The 13451-nt window shown below is 37.7% G+C and overlaps 2 protein-coding genes across 8 annotated transcripts in view; both read left to right on the top strand.

Moving 5' to 3' along the window:
* Positions 1-266: 266 nt before the first annotated feature.
* Positions 267-1223, top strand: LOC117234591 (40S ribosomal protein S19-like). Its single transcript, XM_033495970.1, has 3 exons — positions 267-379; positions 557-627; positions 794-1223. Exons 2-3 carry the CDS (start codon positions 557-559, stop codon positions 1185-1187), a joined length of 465 nt encoding a protein of 154 aa, XP_033351861.1. The 5' UTR covers positions 267-379; the 3' UTR covers positions 1188-1223.
* Positions 1224-1731: 508 nt separating this feature from the next.
* LOC117234570 (arfGAP with SH3 domain, ANK repeat and PH domain-containing protein) overlaps positions 1732-13451 on the top strand; it is a 51945-nt gene continuing 40225 nt past the window's right edge. For 3 of the 7 annotated variants that reach the window (XM_033495940.1, XM_033495934.1, XM_033495930.1), the window contains exon 1: positions 1732-2461. In XM_033495940.1, the coding sequence (XP_033351831.1) occupies positions 2336-2461 (126 nt within the window). In that variant the 5' untranslated portion in view covers positions 1732-2335. Of the gene's footprint in view, positions 2462-10280; positions 10519-10621; positions 11130-13451 lie in introns of those variants that run through there. The other 4 variants (XM_033495928.1, XM_033495932.1, XM_033495927.1 and 1 more) reach the window with 2 other exon arrangements.

Raw genomic sequence — 13451 nt, 5'->3', positions numbered from 1 at the left:
TTTGTAAACCCCTCGTTTGTATATGTCATGAAACTTACTATAATGTATTTACATGTATAAACGAAACTTTATTTAAATTTTGTTATACCCTAACATAATCGAAGAAGTAGTAAAAAGTTCAAAATCTCGAAGATAAAATCTAAACTATATTCTTCAATTATGTATATTTTGATTATCGATCAAACAAATAGTCTACTATATTTTTATTAAGACGCGTTTCTATGTATCGAAATTTCATGGTCGTTTCCTGTTAGTGCTGCCACTTAACAATTTGCTTCTAGCACCATCTTTTTGCTACCCTCTTTCCGGTTGGCTTTCGGACAAAGGTGTCTACTTTATTCAATTTTCCACAACTCGCCATATTATTGTAGGAAGAAAGGTAGTATAAGTTATAATACAAAGTAATTAACGTACTTTATATAATATTTACATGTATATTTATATACATGACGTACTTTAATTGAGCTCTACAATATTGTTGTTACAATACACGTGTGGAGTAAACCTGTACAACATTTGCATTGTTGACAATTTTTTATCACGATGTTTGTTTCAGATGCCGTCTGTAACGCTTAAGGACGTTGACCAGCACAAATTCGTTAAGGCTTTCGCAGCCTTTTTGAAAAAGTAAGTAACTGTTTTTATATAGATGTAACTAACCTCAAAAATTTTCATGACATAGAAGCTTATTATAGATTAACAACAAAATATGTATATTTTATATTTTACATTTTCAAAATATGTATATCCGTAACTCCTTTAAGTATAACTATTGATTTGTTTAATATTTTAGAACTGGCAAAATGCGAGTGCCAGAATGGGTTGACATCGTAAAATCTGCACGCTTCAAGGAACTTGCTCCGTATGATCCAGATTGGTACTACATTAGATGCGCGGCTTTGGTTCGTCATATTTATATTCGTAGTCCAATTGGTGTTGGAGCAGTAACAAAAATCTTTGGAGGACGCAAACGCAACGGCACCCATCCCAGCCACTTCTGCCGATCTGCAGGTGGTGTTGCCCGTAAAGCTCTTCAAAGCTTGGAACAACTGAAACTCATTGAAAAAGCTCCACTGGGTGGACGTAAGCTTACCAGTCAAGGTCGTAGAGATTTAGATCGCATCGCTGCACAAGTGAAAGCAAAAAGCAAAAAACAACTTAAGCTACAAGAGACTCTTGTTCTTTAATTTTTCTGTTTCTATAATAAAAATGAAAAAATTGTATTTTGATAGCTATATTTGTGTCTAAACCTTATTTACTGTACTTTAAGTTAAGTCTTAAACTTTGATAAAAATATGTAATTATATTTGACGCTTGATGCTACAATTTATTTTTTAATACTCCTAATCGTCGTGTTTCTGTAAAGCTGTAATGATTTATTCGTAGATCAGAAAAGGTAATTACAATAGTAAAACTTTAGGACATATGCCTAAGTATACATATATTCACATTTCTACAAATTATAAGATGTTTAGTGTTACTATACTTATGTCTCTAAAATAACATTGTTATAACAATATTAATAAACAATTACATATATTCTATATTATACATCTAACACGATACATCTTTGTAACATCACAAGTAATAAATCAAAGCTTCAAATTGGAACGGAATTAATTTGCCGAAAATTACAATAATGACGCAAGATGGTAGCACCAACGAATCCGAGCACAAGCGACCTTCTCCCTAACCTCAAGCTCGATGGTGAAGGTGCGAGCGTACGCAGCGCCGTCTCAGTGAAACTTAGACCGTGGATGAAAACGTTTCGGCACCGATCAGGTTGATTTTAGATCGAGTGACGAGTAGGTGTAAAGAGATTTTTCTGGGACGCAGCCGCGTACGCGCGTGAAAGTGTGTATGCAACGCGAGCCGCGCGAACCAAGAAAAGGTGCGAACTATGTTTCCTCGCAGTCAGTGCAGGAAACTCCGATCAAGCAAAATGTTAAAGAAATAATCGTGTCGCGCAAGTGTCTCTCGCTGGTAGAGAAGACAGACGACCGTGTGCTTGAATTTTCTTTCTCTCTTCTCCTCTATTCAACCCCCTTCCCTCTCCTTCTTCTCTTTGTGTCCTTCCCCCCTCCCGCGGGCGCTCCTCTCTGGGTCCGTTCGTCGCACCGGGACGACGTTTACCGTGCGTCACGGGAAACGGCATTGGGAGGAGACAGAAGGTGACAGCCCTCCCGCGGAATTTATGGTGCGCACCGGAGAAACGGTGAAGTGAGTGGTGTTGACGAGTGAAGTGAGTGTGTAACGGCACTAACAGTGCTAGACCGGTGACAAATTTCGGGGGCTCCCCATAATTTCGGCCAATATAGGTAGAAAGAGGGAAAAAATGCCGGGCCTAATCGCCGTAAGTGAGTTCGTCGAGGAGACGAGGGAGGATTACAATTCGCCTACGACATCCACCTTTGTCTCGCGGATGCCACAATGCAGACAGACAATCACATCCCTCGAGGAGGTAAATTTTCGCTTGCATACATACACGTTCCCTTCATTAACGCTAGAACTATCATAATAGACGAAATGTGCAATTTCGATTTGCTGCAGTTTTACAATCTTTCAGATTTAGAACTGACCTGTGGACTATTATGCATTTATGAGAAATTTAATGGTGCAAAAATACGAACACGGACAAATGCGTAAAATATCGAAAATATAATACTCGTTGTAATTCTTAGTGGCTACGACAATTCTCTACTAATAATTCTCCTTCTTTTTTAAACGATACTCATCAAAATATGAATTTCCGCATAAATATCCGCAGTGTATTTTGCAATAGTAGATTTTTCAGGATTTTTAATGATATATATCTATCAGTTGGATCTCTTTGACACAGGTTTAGTTATAGTCTAGTTATAGTTCTAGCGTTAAAGGAATTAAGGTACATTTTTTGTCGACCATCAAAACCTGTGTTGAAAACCATATATCCAACGTAACCTTACCGAGGTTTCTGATCAGTGCGGTGGTCGAGCGCGTGTTCTAATGCGTGGGCGTTCCACAATTACATACTTCATGGGTATGCCTTACCTATGATATCCACTAACACTATTGATGTAACGATTTTTCGATGCAACACGCATCGCATTAACCTCTTGCGAATGTCTTTCGATGCTGCACGCAACTTCTACCGTGTTCTCTCTTTCTAGTCTACATCTCTCGCGCAGTTTCCACGTATCGATGATGTAAATGTCGCTTACGGTCGATTCGCGACTTCCAGTTCGGGTAATGCACGCAGACATGCCGTCATTGCTGTATTTCGTTAGCGTAAGTCTTCCTATAGAGGAAAATAATGATCCGCGAGCAATTTTCAACGCCTGACACGGCCATCGATGAGTCGTTTTAGACCCAAGAATCAATTTTCTTTCATTTGTACAATTTTTCATGAGATCTCTGGCCTCAATTCGATCAGTCGTATTTCATTGATATTTTCATTGATATTTGTTTACTTATTTATTTAGAGTAACAGACGGCCATGTAATTGCCTGTTGCACGGCAAAAATTCTCCATAATAATTACTGGAATCAAAACTAAAGCTAAAAAGATAACGCAATAACGGAACAATACAAAACACGAGTTGTATGCTAGCAGATAAGATAGATTCACTTGTATATAATGGCGCGTATATATGTATATATAATCTACACACATAAAATTTGATTAGTTTTTATATAAATGTCAGAAAGATTTTGGAAGATTTCCTGTTTCTCTGTCGAAAATAAAAAGATTTCTACGTAACAATAAACATTCAAAATTACTATATATACATATATATTTAATTAAATAAATGTTACAATCGTAAGGCCTAAAGAGGCTCGTCGTAAGTATTTTAGCGCCGTGCGCCGTGTTAATGGCACTGGTGCACGCATTGAATCGCTCGAATTACCGGGATCCAGGAATGTTTATACGTATATTTACTCGGGCACCGTGTATACGGTCTGCTGATCGATGATAGTGTATTTTCGCAGTATTACGTGCTCTTACGAGCAAGGCGTTACATCTATGGCCGGACTTTGAGTCAGATTAATTAAGAGGATAACGCAAGGTGCGTCTAGGAAACGTTGTGGAATAAAATAGAAACGTTTCGTTGGAAAAGAAGGCGTCCGGCGAACGCGATTCATGCAGATGCGGCTAATGGATCTTTTGTAACAACGAATAGTCGTAATATGGCAACCGTAATTATCGGCGAGGAATGTTATTGCCCGTGTCTTTCGTAATTTAACAGGCATCGTAATTCTTGCGGATAGTGCTGCTTGGCTGAAATAACGTGTATGTATATCGGTGGCCAAAGTAATCGCGAGAACCGTTTCCAAGTTGCTCGAGGTCGTGAAAATTTTCACCGATGGCTGCTGCTCAAATCGAAGCGCCCATAGCGTCTGGTCGCACTAACCTTAACGACGAGCCATATTCTTTCGGCTATCCACCATGTTTGTTTACTTACTAGCTGCAACTTTTTTCATGAAACTTGATCAGTAATATTTTCGACGTTGTTCGTAAAATGTCAGTATTATATATATATCGTTGGAAATCGCTTATTGCAACGCTTATTGTTACATTTACATTTGCAGGAAAATGTATGCATAACACGACAAACGAACAGCGCAAAACATTAATGCATTAATGTGTACTGAATACCTATTAACGCGATATCGATATTACATGAATTATTAAATATTAGACTTCGTATCAAGTATCGAGAATAATATTTAACTTTATTTAACTGTATATTAACAAAAATTGAAAAATTAATCAATCGGATGATATAAGGATGTACATCAATTTGGACGAGCAAATGAGATAACAATAAACGTACAATTTTAAATTAAACCGGTCGTTTGACCGGGTCTGGTAAGGTAGGTTAGTGTTGGACGGATTTATAACAGATTGATTTATAAAGTATTTTCTATCGCACTATAACTTTCCACAAATTTTTAATACGTTTAACAGGTTAGATACAGTGTACGCTTGTTTACAAACAAAGGAAGTTACACGTTACGAGCGAAAAATGTATTTTCTATTGGGCTACGACAGAATTTGTTTATGAAAGTGAACTGACTCGATCTGTGCATACGTATCGCGTTTCCATTAGTTCACATGGCGTTTAATTACAATCGGTAAGGAGCGATAAGGCGAACGTTATCATTGCGACACCTCTCCTTTACATATTATCGAAACGTGGGCGTATTTTGTAACACACGTAGATAGGAAACTTGGCGCGGAAAGTGTGCCGTGCGGTCGGAAGTGGAATTTATGCATGGAATTACTAAACCGAAGTTTCTTTTCACAAAGGAACACTGGTTGAGGCTAGCGTTGATTTTAAAGTCGATAGCGCGGAATTCTCTCCGTCGATAAACACTTGTACGGAAATTATAACGATGCATTATGCAGAGTAACGTAATTATACGTTTATATGTATAACGCGATGCCAAGCTCGATTATAAATTCCCTTTTTAAATTATTTATCCGAATTAAAGAACGATAGAAGAAACGATCGCAGACGTATAGTCGTTTATATTAAAATTATAATTACATGTATACAGCATTTACATACAGCGTAATGGTATCCACGACTTTTCAACTGTTTCAAGGACACCGTGTTTATCTTTTCACGTAAACAACAGGGCAATATTAATTTTACGTCGTTCGATTCATCGACGCGATTGATTCACGGAACTCTGCAACAATGATAGTGCAAATAGAATAAGTATTCTTCATGATGTATAATAATAGAGACAGGAATGATGGCATGGCTTCCAGTAATTTGGGGATCACTTACTCCAACCACTTTCTCGCACGCTACGATATTCGATATCGTAAAACTTTCGATGACCCGAATACGACAGTTATAAAATAATCAGAAGCTATTCGTAGAATTGTTTGTTCGTTGCTTCATAGTGAAATTTCTGGTGATAGTAGCAGTAATAGTAAGAGTAATAGTAGTAGTAGTAGTTTATTTCAGGATTTGGCGGAGAAATAGGAATTTGGTTGCAAAACTTGCAGAATGTAAAGTAGATGTTACACGCGATATTTCTGTCACCCCTTTCTCCTACGGCAAATTTTTTTTTTTTTAATAAATATACGTTGACGTTATTTTTTTCTTTCTTTTGTAAATATACGGGGTGGTTGGTAACTGGTGGTACATGCGGATTAGGGGGGATTTTTTTTTTAATTTTTCCATCGAGACAACGATCTACAGCGAGATCCGTTATAACGTACCTCACGCGTACCGACCGAAAATTCAAAGTCGATTTTCTCGAAAACAAAGCCTCAAACGAAAAATGTTTATTCTATATTTTCGACTTCTTTTTTCGCGTAGAATCACCCCCTTTCCGCTTGTATCACCAGTTACCAACCACCCTGTATATATTACAAATATATTTTTTTAACAATTATATCTTTGACGAGTATGGTCTGTTTGGAGGTTTAGTTAGCAGAAAGAACGAAATGAAATCGTAGAGTAATAGATGCAGCTGAACATTATTATTTTTTCTATGTACGTTGTTCGTTCTACGAATATTCTTGAAATGAAACTTTTAATTTAATTCGTACCTAGTTTAATTTATGCACAAGCATAAAATGGAAGTTAATAGAAATACGTATCTATAAATAAAATTACGGACGATCAAATTATCGCAATATGTGGTACAATAGCACATTGTTATCGTGACAATAAATAATGCTCCCCCCTGACATTCATTTATTACAGTCAATAAATCAGCAACGAATACTATACTGTTTAGCGTAATCTGAGAGTCACGAGTGCATTTATTCAATCTATTCGTTTTCTTTATCTCGTGTAAAAATGTTATTTAAAAGTAGCTCTGTATAATAAGAAGTTATGGTGAAACAGTATGGAATAAAGTTACGCGTACTATTTTCAGTTAATATACCTACTTTGTACGCTGACAGCAGGTTCATTTTTTCATTTGTTATATTTCTAATTGAAATTGAATAAACAAAATCGAATATGTGTTCTAGTAAATATTTTGAAATTCATAAATTTCTTTAAGATACGGTATTACGAAGTTTCGCATATCGTGGCAATTAAATAAATTAATATTTATGTCGTTAGTATCTCGTCGAGTAGTTCATAGCAGCTTATCAGTGTTTGAAATTTTTGATCGATTTGTAACAATGAGACACGAGTGTTATTAAAATAAGGAATAAAAAATATATAATAAGAATAAATTAACGACTAAAAAATCACCTACCGAGGGATACGATAGATTATCAATTCAAATTATTTATTATTCGAATTATCCGATTTCAGATATCGTCGTTTCAATTAATCGCGATAATCCTTTTATCGGTTGAGAAAAACCTTCTCCTTTTTTATCTAACTCGCAGTTTACTTAAGACATAATTTGGGAATAAAAATGCTTCCGAAGTAACACAAAAGGATTTCATTTTTAAGAATCAATTCCATTGCTTAATTCCATTTTATTCGTAGCTTAATTTTATTGATTCAAGAATAGAACCTCGCTACAGCTTTTTTTTTCATCCGTAATTTTATAATTAAATTCTGTATAATTCTGTATAAATCAGCAAACGCTTGTACGTTTCTAAGCAAAGAATAGAATTAACGAGGCTGCTTGTTAGAATTAACGAAAGAGATGACAAGATATCTAAAAAATATTTCTTTCGAGATTTTCGCGTCCGTATTTTTGTCGATCGTGTTTTTAAATCATTTCTTCAGATTCATTTCTTACTACGCCATCCAAAACGTATTTTATTACTATACAATTATACCGATCAGTTTGTCCGTGCCCAGTTTTCGACCCGAAGCACTGTAATCTGAGAAACTGTAATCATATTGGTGGTTTTCTCTGATAAGCAAAGCAAATTCCGGTTGTAAGAGATTATATTAAAACCTGTTAGTAGAATATTTACACAAGGGGAATGTATATGGAAAAAAGAGAGATAGGAAATATCCTACGACAAATATCGCGTTTCGTTATTAAGAAATACCAAAAAATGTTAGAAATATTAAAAATATCGTTACTATCTATATCGTAATATACTTCGATATACTTCACCGTATTAATTCTCCCAAACGTTAAAAATTGATTTTTCAATTTTTAATTTTGCTCAATGGCGAAGTACACCAGACCGGGTTAAAGCGTAATCTCGTCGAGTATATCGCGTGTGTTACTTCTGCCTCGGTCGAAAGTCGATATTCGGTGCACTCGTACCGCAACGGGTCACTTTTACGGTGCAATTCGACTTGCTGCTTTCTTGCAAATTATACTCAACCGCTTCCGTCTGCTTTGACGCGCCAGCAGCTTCCGGGTCAGTTCGTTTTTTTCTGCTTCTCCGTAACGATCCCAAGGACTTCCCGCAGGTTGCGTGCACTCGCCGGAGTTATCGCTTTTTTCTCAACCCAGTCCTTTCTTCTTTTTCTTCTTCTCTTTCTTCCTTATCTTTTTTTCTTTTTTATCCTGTTTTTTTTTTTCAACGTGCTATTGGGAATAGATACAGTTCAAAGAGTAGAAAGATTCTCTTTCGATCGAAGCGACATAAATGTGTTCTATTTCGAACTGTTTAAAGATTGTCGAAGAAACGTGCAGGAACTCGAACGATACACCTCGTTCGCTTTTTTCACTTTTTTCGATCATATTACATCGTGCAATCGTATCAAATGTTCGATGACAAAACGGATATTTCAGCGGCGAATATTACGTCTCTGCAGCGCACTACTTCAACACTATACGAATAGGTTCAATCTATTTAAACCTGTAAATCAAGCAACATTAGTAGGCCAATAAGAAGTGTTCATCGCTAAGCAAACATTAAATGGTCACCTTCAAGTGCTTTCAACGTATGCATGCTCCGATTGCCACAGCTTGAATCACGTATTACGCCTGTCTACCATAAAAAGTGATGATAACAAGATGATCTCACTAGCTGTAGTAGCCTGCTAATTGGAATAATCTCTTTTCAGGTAATTTCGCGAATCAACGAGAATATTGGAAAAGATCGAACAAAAAGACTCGATTCGAAAAGCTCGACGCGAAAGACGAGTAATTCTATTGCGTAGTGAAATTTCAATTTTGATCTACAGGGTGTTCCGTTTAATTCCGGAGATGGCGAAACATCTTACGAGAGATCGAGGTTACGAACGAATTATTCTTAAGCCTTTCTGTACAAGCAGAAATCCATTTCTTTCGTCTTTCTCGTATACTTAGGCACGCGTATACATTTGATAAGAGATAAATCGCGAAAATTAATCAGATACGTTTATCTCCATAGCTACTCGATCGAAGTTTTCCAAACCAAATGGAAAACGGTTGCTTTCGTCGCTGAAATTACACGAAATGAATTTTTATTCGACGTCGTTGGCCTCGACGATGCGTTTTTGTCTCTCACGATCGATGTCAGTCGAGCATCGGTACGTGTATCAGTTACGTTTCGTACAATGTCGAACGATCGGCCGATCATTGTACAGTCACTCGGCAACACAACACTGACCTTACCAGAACCGGTCAAACGACCGGTTTCAAAATTTGGTCTAAAATTGTACGTTCGTCGTTATCTCTTTCGTTCGTCCTTCGTGTAATCTATATGGATAAAAATTCGGCGATTGATTAATCGGATGATACGAGAATTAGCATAAAGTTAAGACGGATAAAAGAAATAACGACGAATGTGTTTTTTTTTATTTTATTTAAAATTTCACATTCACAATTTGTCCAATTTGGACATTTGGTAGAATTTTTTATCTGTTTGATCATCATGTGGGTGGCTACCCCCAATGGAGCACCATCTTCGTGTCTGTTAAGATATATCCTTCGTGACGACGAATGTGTAGAGTTTTAAACTACATTTTAGAAGCGGTCACTCGATCCGGCTTGGTAAAGTTAGCGTTAAAAAGTAAACATCTAATTCTGGTAAACGCACGCCTATGCAAACAAAGATCGTAGCAGCCTTTAAGCTTCGCTACGATAAACAATAAAACATGTACACGTAGAGATTACGATCTTGCAACAAATATAATCTGTTTTCCCATAAATGCGACCGACAGAAGGCTTGTAAAACGCTTCGTGTCATCGCTAGCTTTACTCCTCGAATCGTACTCCTCGTGTCTGACGATTTAAAAGTTGAACAGTCAGCCGGCACGGAACTCGCCTAACCCAGTATCGTCTTCGTTTACTCTTGACCCTGAGTGGGCCGTGTAAGTCACCCACTTTCCCGCTTTAGCGGCGCGACTTACGACACTGGCGCGCGCGCCATCAAAATTTACGTTCCGCCCGGCTATTTTCGATGCGACGCGACCGCAGTCTATTCTCGTTTGCGTCGAACGACGGAAGGAACGCCGCTCTTCCGTCCCTGTTTCGCGATCCTCCGTCGTTTTCTCCGGCCGCGCCGTTCCAGGAAAACTACGCACCCGTCGTTTTCCAGCCGCTCGATCTCGTAACCGCATGCCGCGGAACTCGGTCGTCCGTGACGAAAACTTCAACGCGATGACTTTCTTCGCGACGCGCGTTCTCAAACGTTGCGCCATCGACTTCCGCTTCCCAGGTAAACCGTGGATTCGATCGCGATCGCCAGGGAATTGCGTTTCAGCCGGGCGAGGAGGGAATTTTCATCGGTCGATTCGTGACCTTTTTCTTCAAATTTACAGAGTTCGCGGGGTTCGCAGAGTAGCAACGGTGCGTCGTCCACGTCTTTCAGGAGGAAAGTTAGCACGCGCGTACAGTTTCCCTTTTAGAAGCTTTGCGACACGTTACGAGGCATTTTTAGGGCCGTTGCACGCTCGTGGCTACCACCAAGTCCTGAGTTTCTGGATCGCGCGATCTACGCACACGCGGGGTCGATTCGCGATTCTCGTTGCTTACCAGCAACAAGATCGGAAAATTCTCTTTACATTTTTCCGAGAGACGATCGGGAACGTTCGCCGATCGTGTAACGCTCTGCCTGTCGATTATGCGTTTCCAGATAGACGCGGGTATCTTAGAAAATTGCCAACAACGAGCTTAGAGAGAGAGAGTTGGTTTTCCACGACTCCGCGAAGAAATCGCGGACGTCGAGTCTTGGAATAAAATTCTGCTCGTACGCGGGAAGAAATGCGTTGTACAGTTTCTTCTTTATTGGACTGCGCGGCCAGGGGAATCGAGGACAAAGTTGTATTTGTAAGTGACCTGTTCTTCTTACTTAGGCTTTGTGCATGGAAATCTTCGTTATCAGTGGCTGGCGATAGCATATATGCGTGTACGTGGTTGGAAAGTCACACAGTCGTGTACCTACGCTTTGTAAATTGCACAATCGTATTTCGATATTACACCGTTAGATCGCCATCGAGCAATTTATTTATAGCCATCGGTAGTTTCTGCTTCTCTCGTCGTCGTCTTACACGTTCAAAATTAATGTAACGCACGATGGCTGGCAAAAGTACTGCAACCTACTTGCCATAGGAAATTTTGCTGTCCGCGTTATTTTCGAATTTCATTAGCACCGTGGCCAGACACAGCGCTAGCGTGGCGATTGTCTTGCTTGAAGAAACCAACTTGGAAATTTGCGGATGTAGAAATTTACCAAATGTTCATACGTTTGCTAAAAAATTACTGTACAACGCGTAATAATAATATTTTGTCAATGCCACCTAATGACAAAATCCGTAATCACTTAGTTGCCAATATTATTAATAGATAATTGATCGTTTAAATTTACTTTGACGATGTCTGAGAAATATATATGTATATACACGTAGCTGTAGTTGCGTTAGAAATATGTTAAATTGTATTTACATGTGCAAAAGGAGAAAAAACCTAGCCGAAAATTTAACTCTGTTTTGTTAATTTTTAATTTCACAATTAGACGAATCTTTCGTGTAAAGTACGATGCGTTGTTCTCAATTACTTTGCTTAAATCGTTCGTTGGAACACCGATAACCACATTTGCAGATAAAGTAAAATATAAGTTTGTCAAACATCGAAGCTTCGTGGTAGCTTCGGCATAATAGGTAAGCTTGTGTCGATTAAAAGAGAAAAAAAGACGCGTATTATACAAGGTTTCTATTTCTTGGAAAGTTTAAATTGCAAATTCTATGATTCACTATGCACGAGTAGGCTGATACTCGTAAGCTAGCTATATTTAAACATTTTTTATTTATAGCCAGGCGTAGAACGTTGGAAAAAATTCACATTGTATATCGCGTACACCTCAAGTTGGAATTTACATTTGCACTTTATTATTTTCGTAAGATACGAACGCGCGAAGTTGCATTTTCCAAAGTTGGTCACGCTTTTTTTTTTTTAAACGAGTATTTTTTAAACACGATAAATCTTTGAAGAATTAACTGTGTGTTCGTAAAAATGACGTTTCTACGTCTATGCGTTGATAAATGAAAATAAAATTTCGTTCTAAGATACGGTAACATGTTTTTCCTCTAAAATCTGTCGAAGAAGATATTTCGAAGAAATAAATGTCTTTTTATCGCATCGCTCGTTCTACGTTTTATCGCCTTATACTTACGTAATATTCTGCAATTTGTTAGACTAACATTTTACAATATTTTTTTGCGTATTAATATTAGAAAAAAAGTATGTCGTATCTTGCGTCGTTATGGATCATTTAACACGATTATGCAATATCTTCCGAATGCCTGATTGACGATAAGCGAATGTAAATAGCCTCGTTCAGCTTCTTTCCTACTGTATCGAAGACACTGGTACATATCGTAGGTTCCTTGAAACCGATAAGATTGCCAACTCAGCTTTACGATTCTTTATCTTATCCAGTAAGCTGATACACTTATTTTAATATCTAACTTAATTAGCGTACACAATGTGTATACAGGGTGATTGGCAACTGGTGGTACAAGCGGAAAGGGGGTGATTCTACGCGAAAAAAGAAGTCGAAAATATAGAATAAACATTTTTCGTTCGAGGCTTTGTTTTCGAGAAAATCGACTTTGAATTTGCGCTCGGTACGCCTGCACTTTATCGCGTCTCGTTATAACGGATCTCATTGTAGATCGTTGTCTCGATTGATGTTATTTTTTTAAATTTTTGTCTCGATGTTGTCGAAAATGTTGTCTCGATGGAAAAATTTAAAAATTAAAAAGAAATTTTTTATTCTATATTTTCGACTTCTTTTTTCGCGTAGAATCACCCCCTTTCCGCTTGTACCGCCAGTTACCAACCACCTTGTATATGTACATGTTTAACCTTTTGCACTGGAGGTCTTTTTCGGTGGGGCGTAGCAGCTACTCCGGATGATTTTATATAGAAGTTAACTCGCAAAAAAAATTATATTCCAATAGTTTGTCTATATTTACACGTTTGGAAATATGATTTTGTAATATTAATTTCCGTATTTTTTTTTTTTTATGATAATTTATAAACCATTCGCCAAGATGCGTTCTTCAATATAATTAATTTCATTTTTCAACAGTTGAAAATCAAGTTCATCTTCGTTTCAGCTAATTTCACTTGCGAAGACCAGTTTTTAAG

Source organism: Bombus vosnesenskii, unplaced genomic scaffold, assembly GCF_011952255.1.
Source record: "Bombus vosnesenskii isolate JDL3184/JDL3185 unplaced genomic scaffold, Bvos_JDL3184-5_v1.1 scf7180000013305, whole genome shotgun sequence".
NCBI lineage: Eukaryota > Metazoa > Arthropoda > Insecta > Hymenoptera > Apidae > Bombus > Bombus vosnesenskii.
The sequence above is the reverse complement of the archived record's forward strand: the minus strand, read 5'-3'. Positions and strand labels throughout refer to the sequence as shown.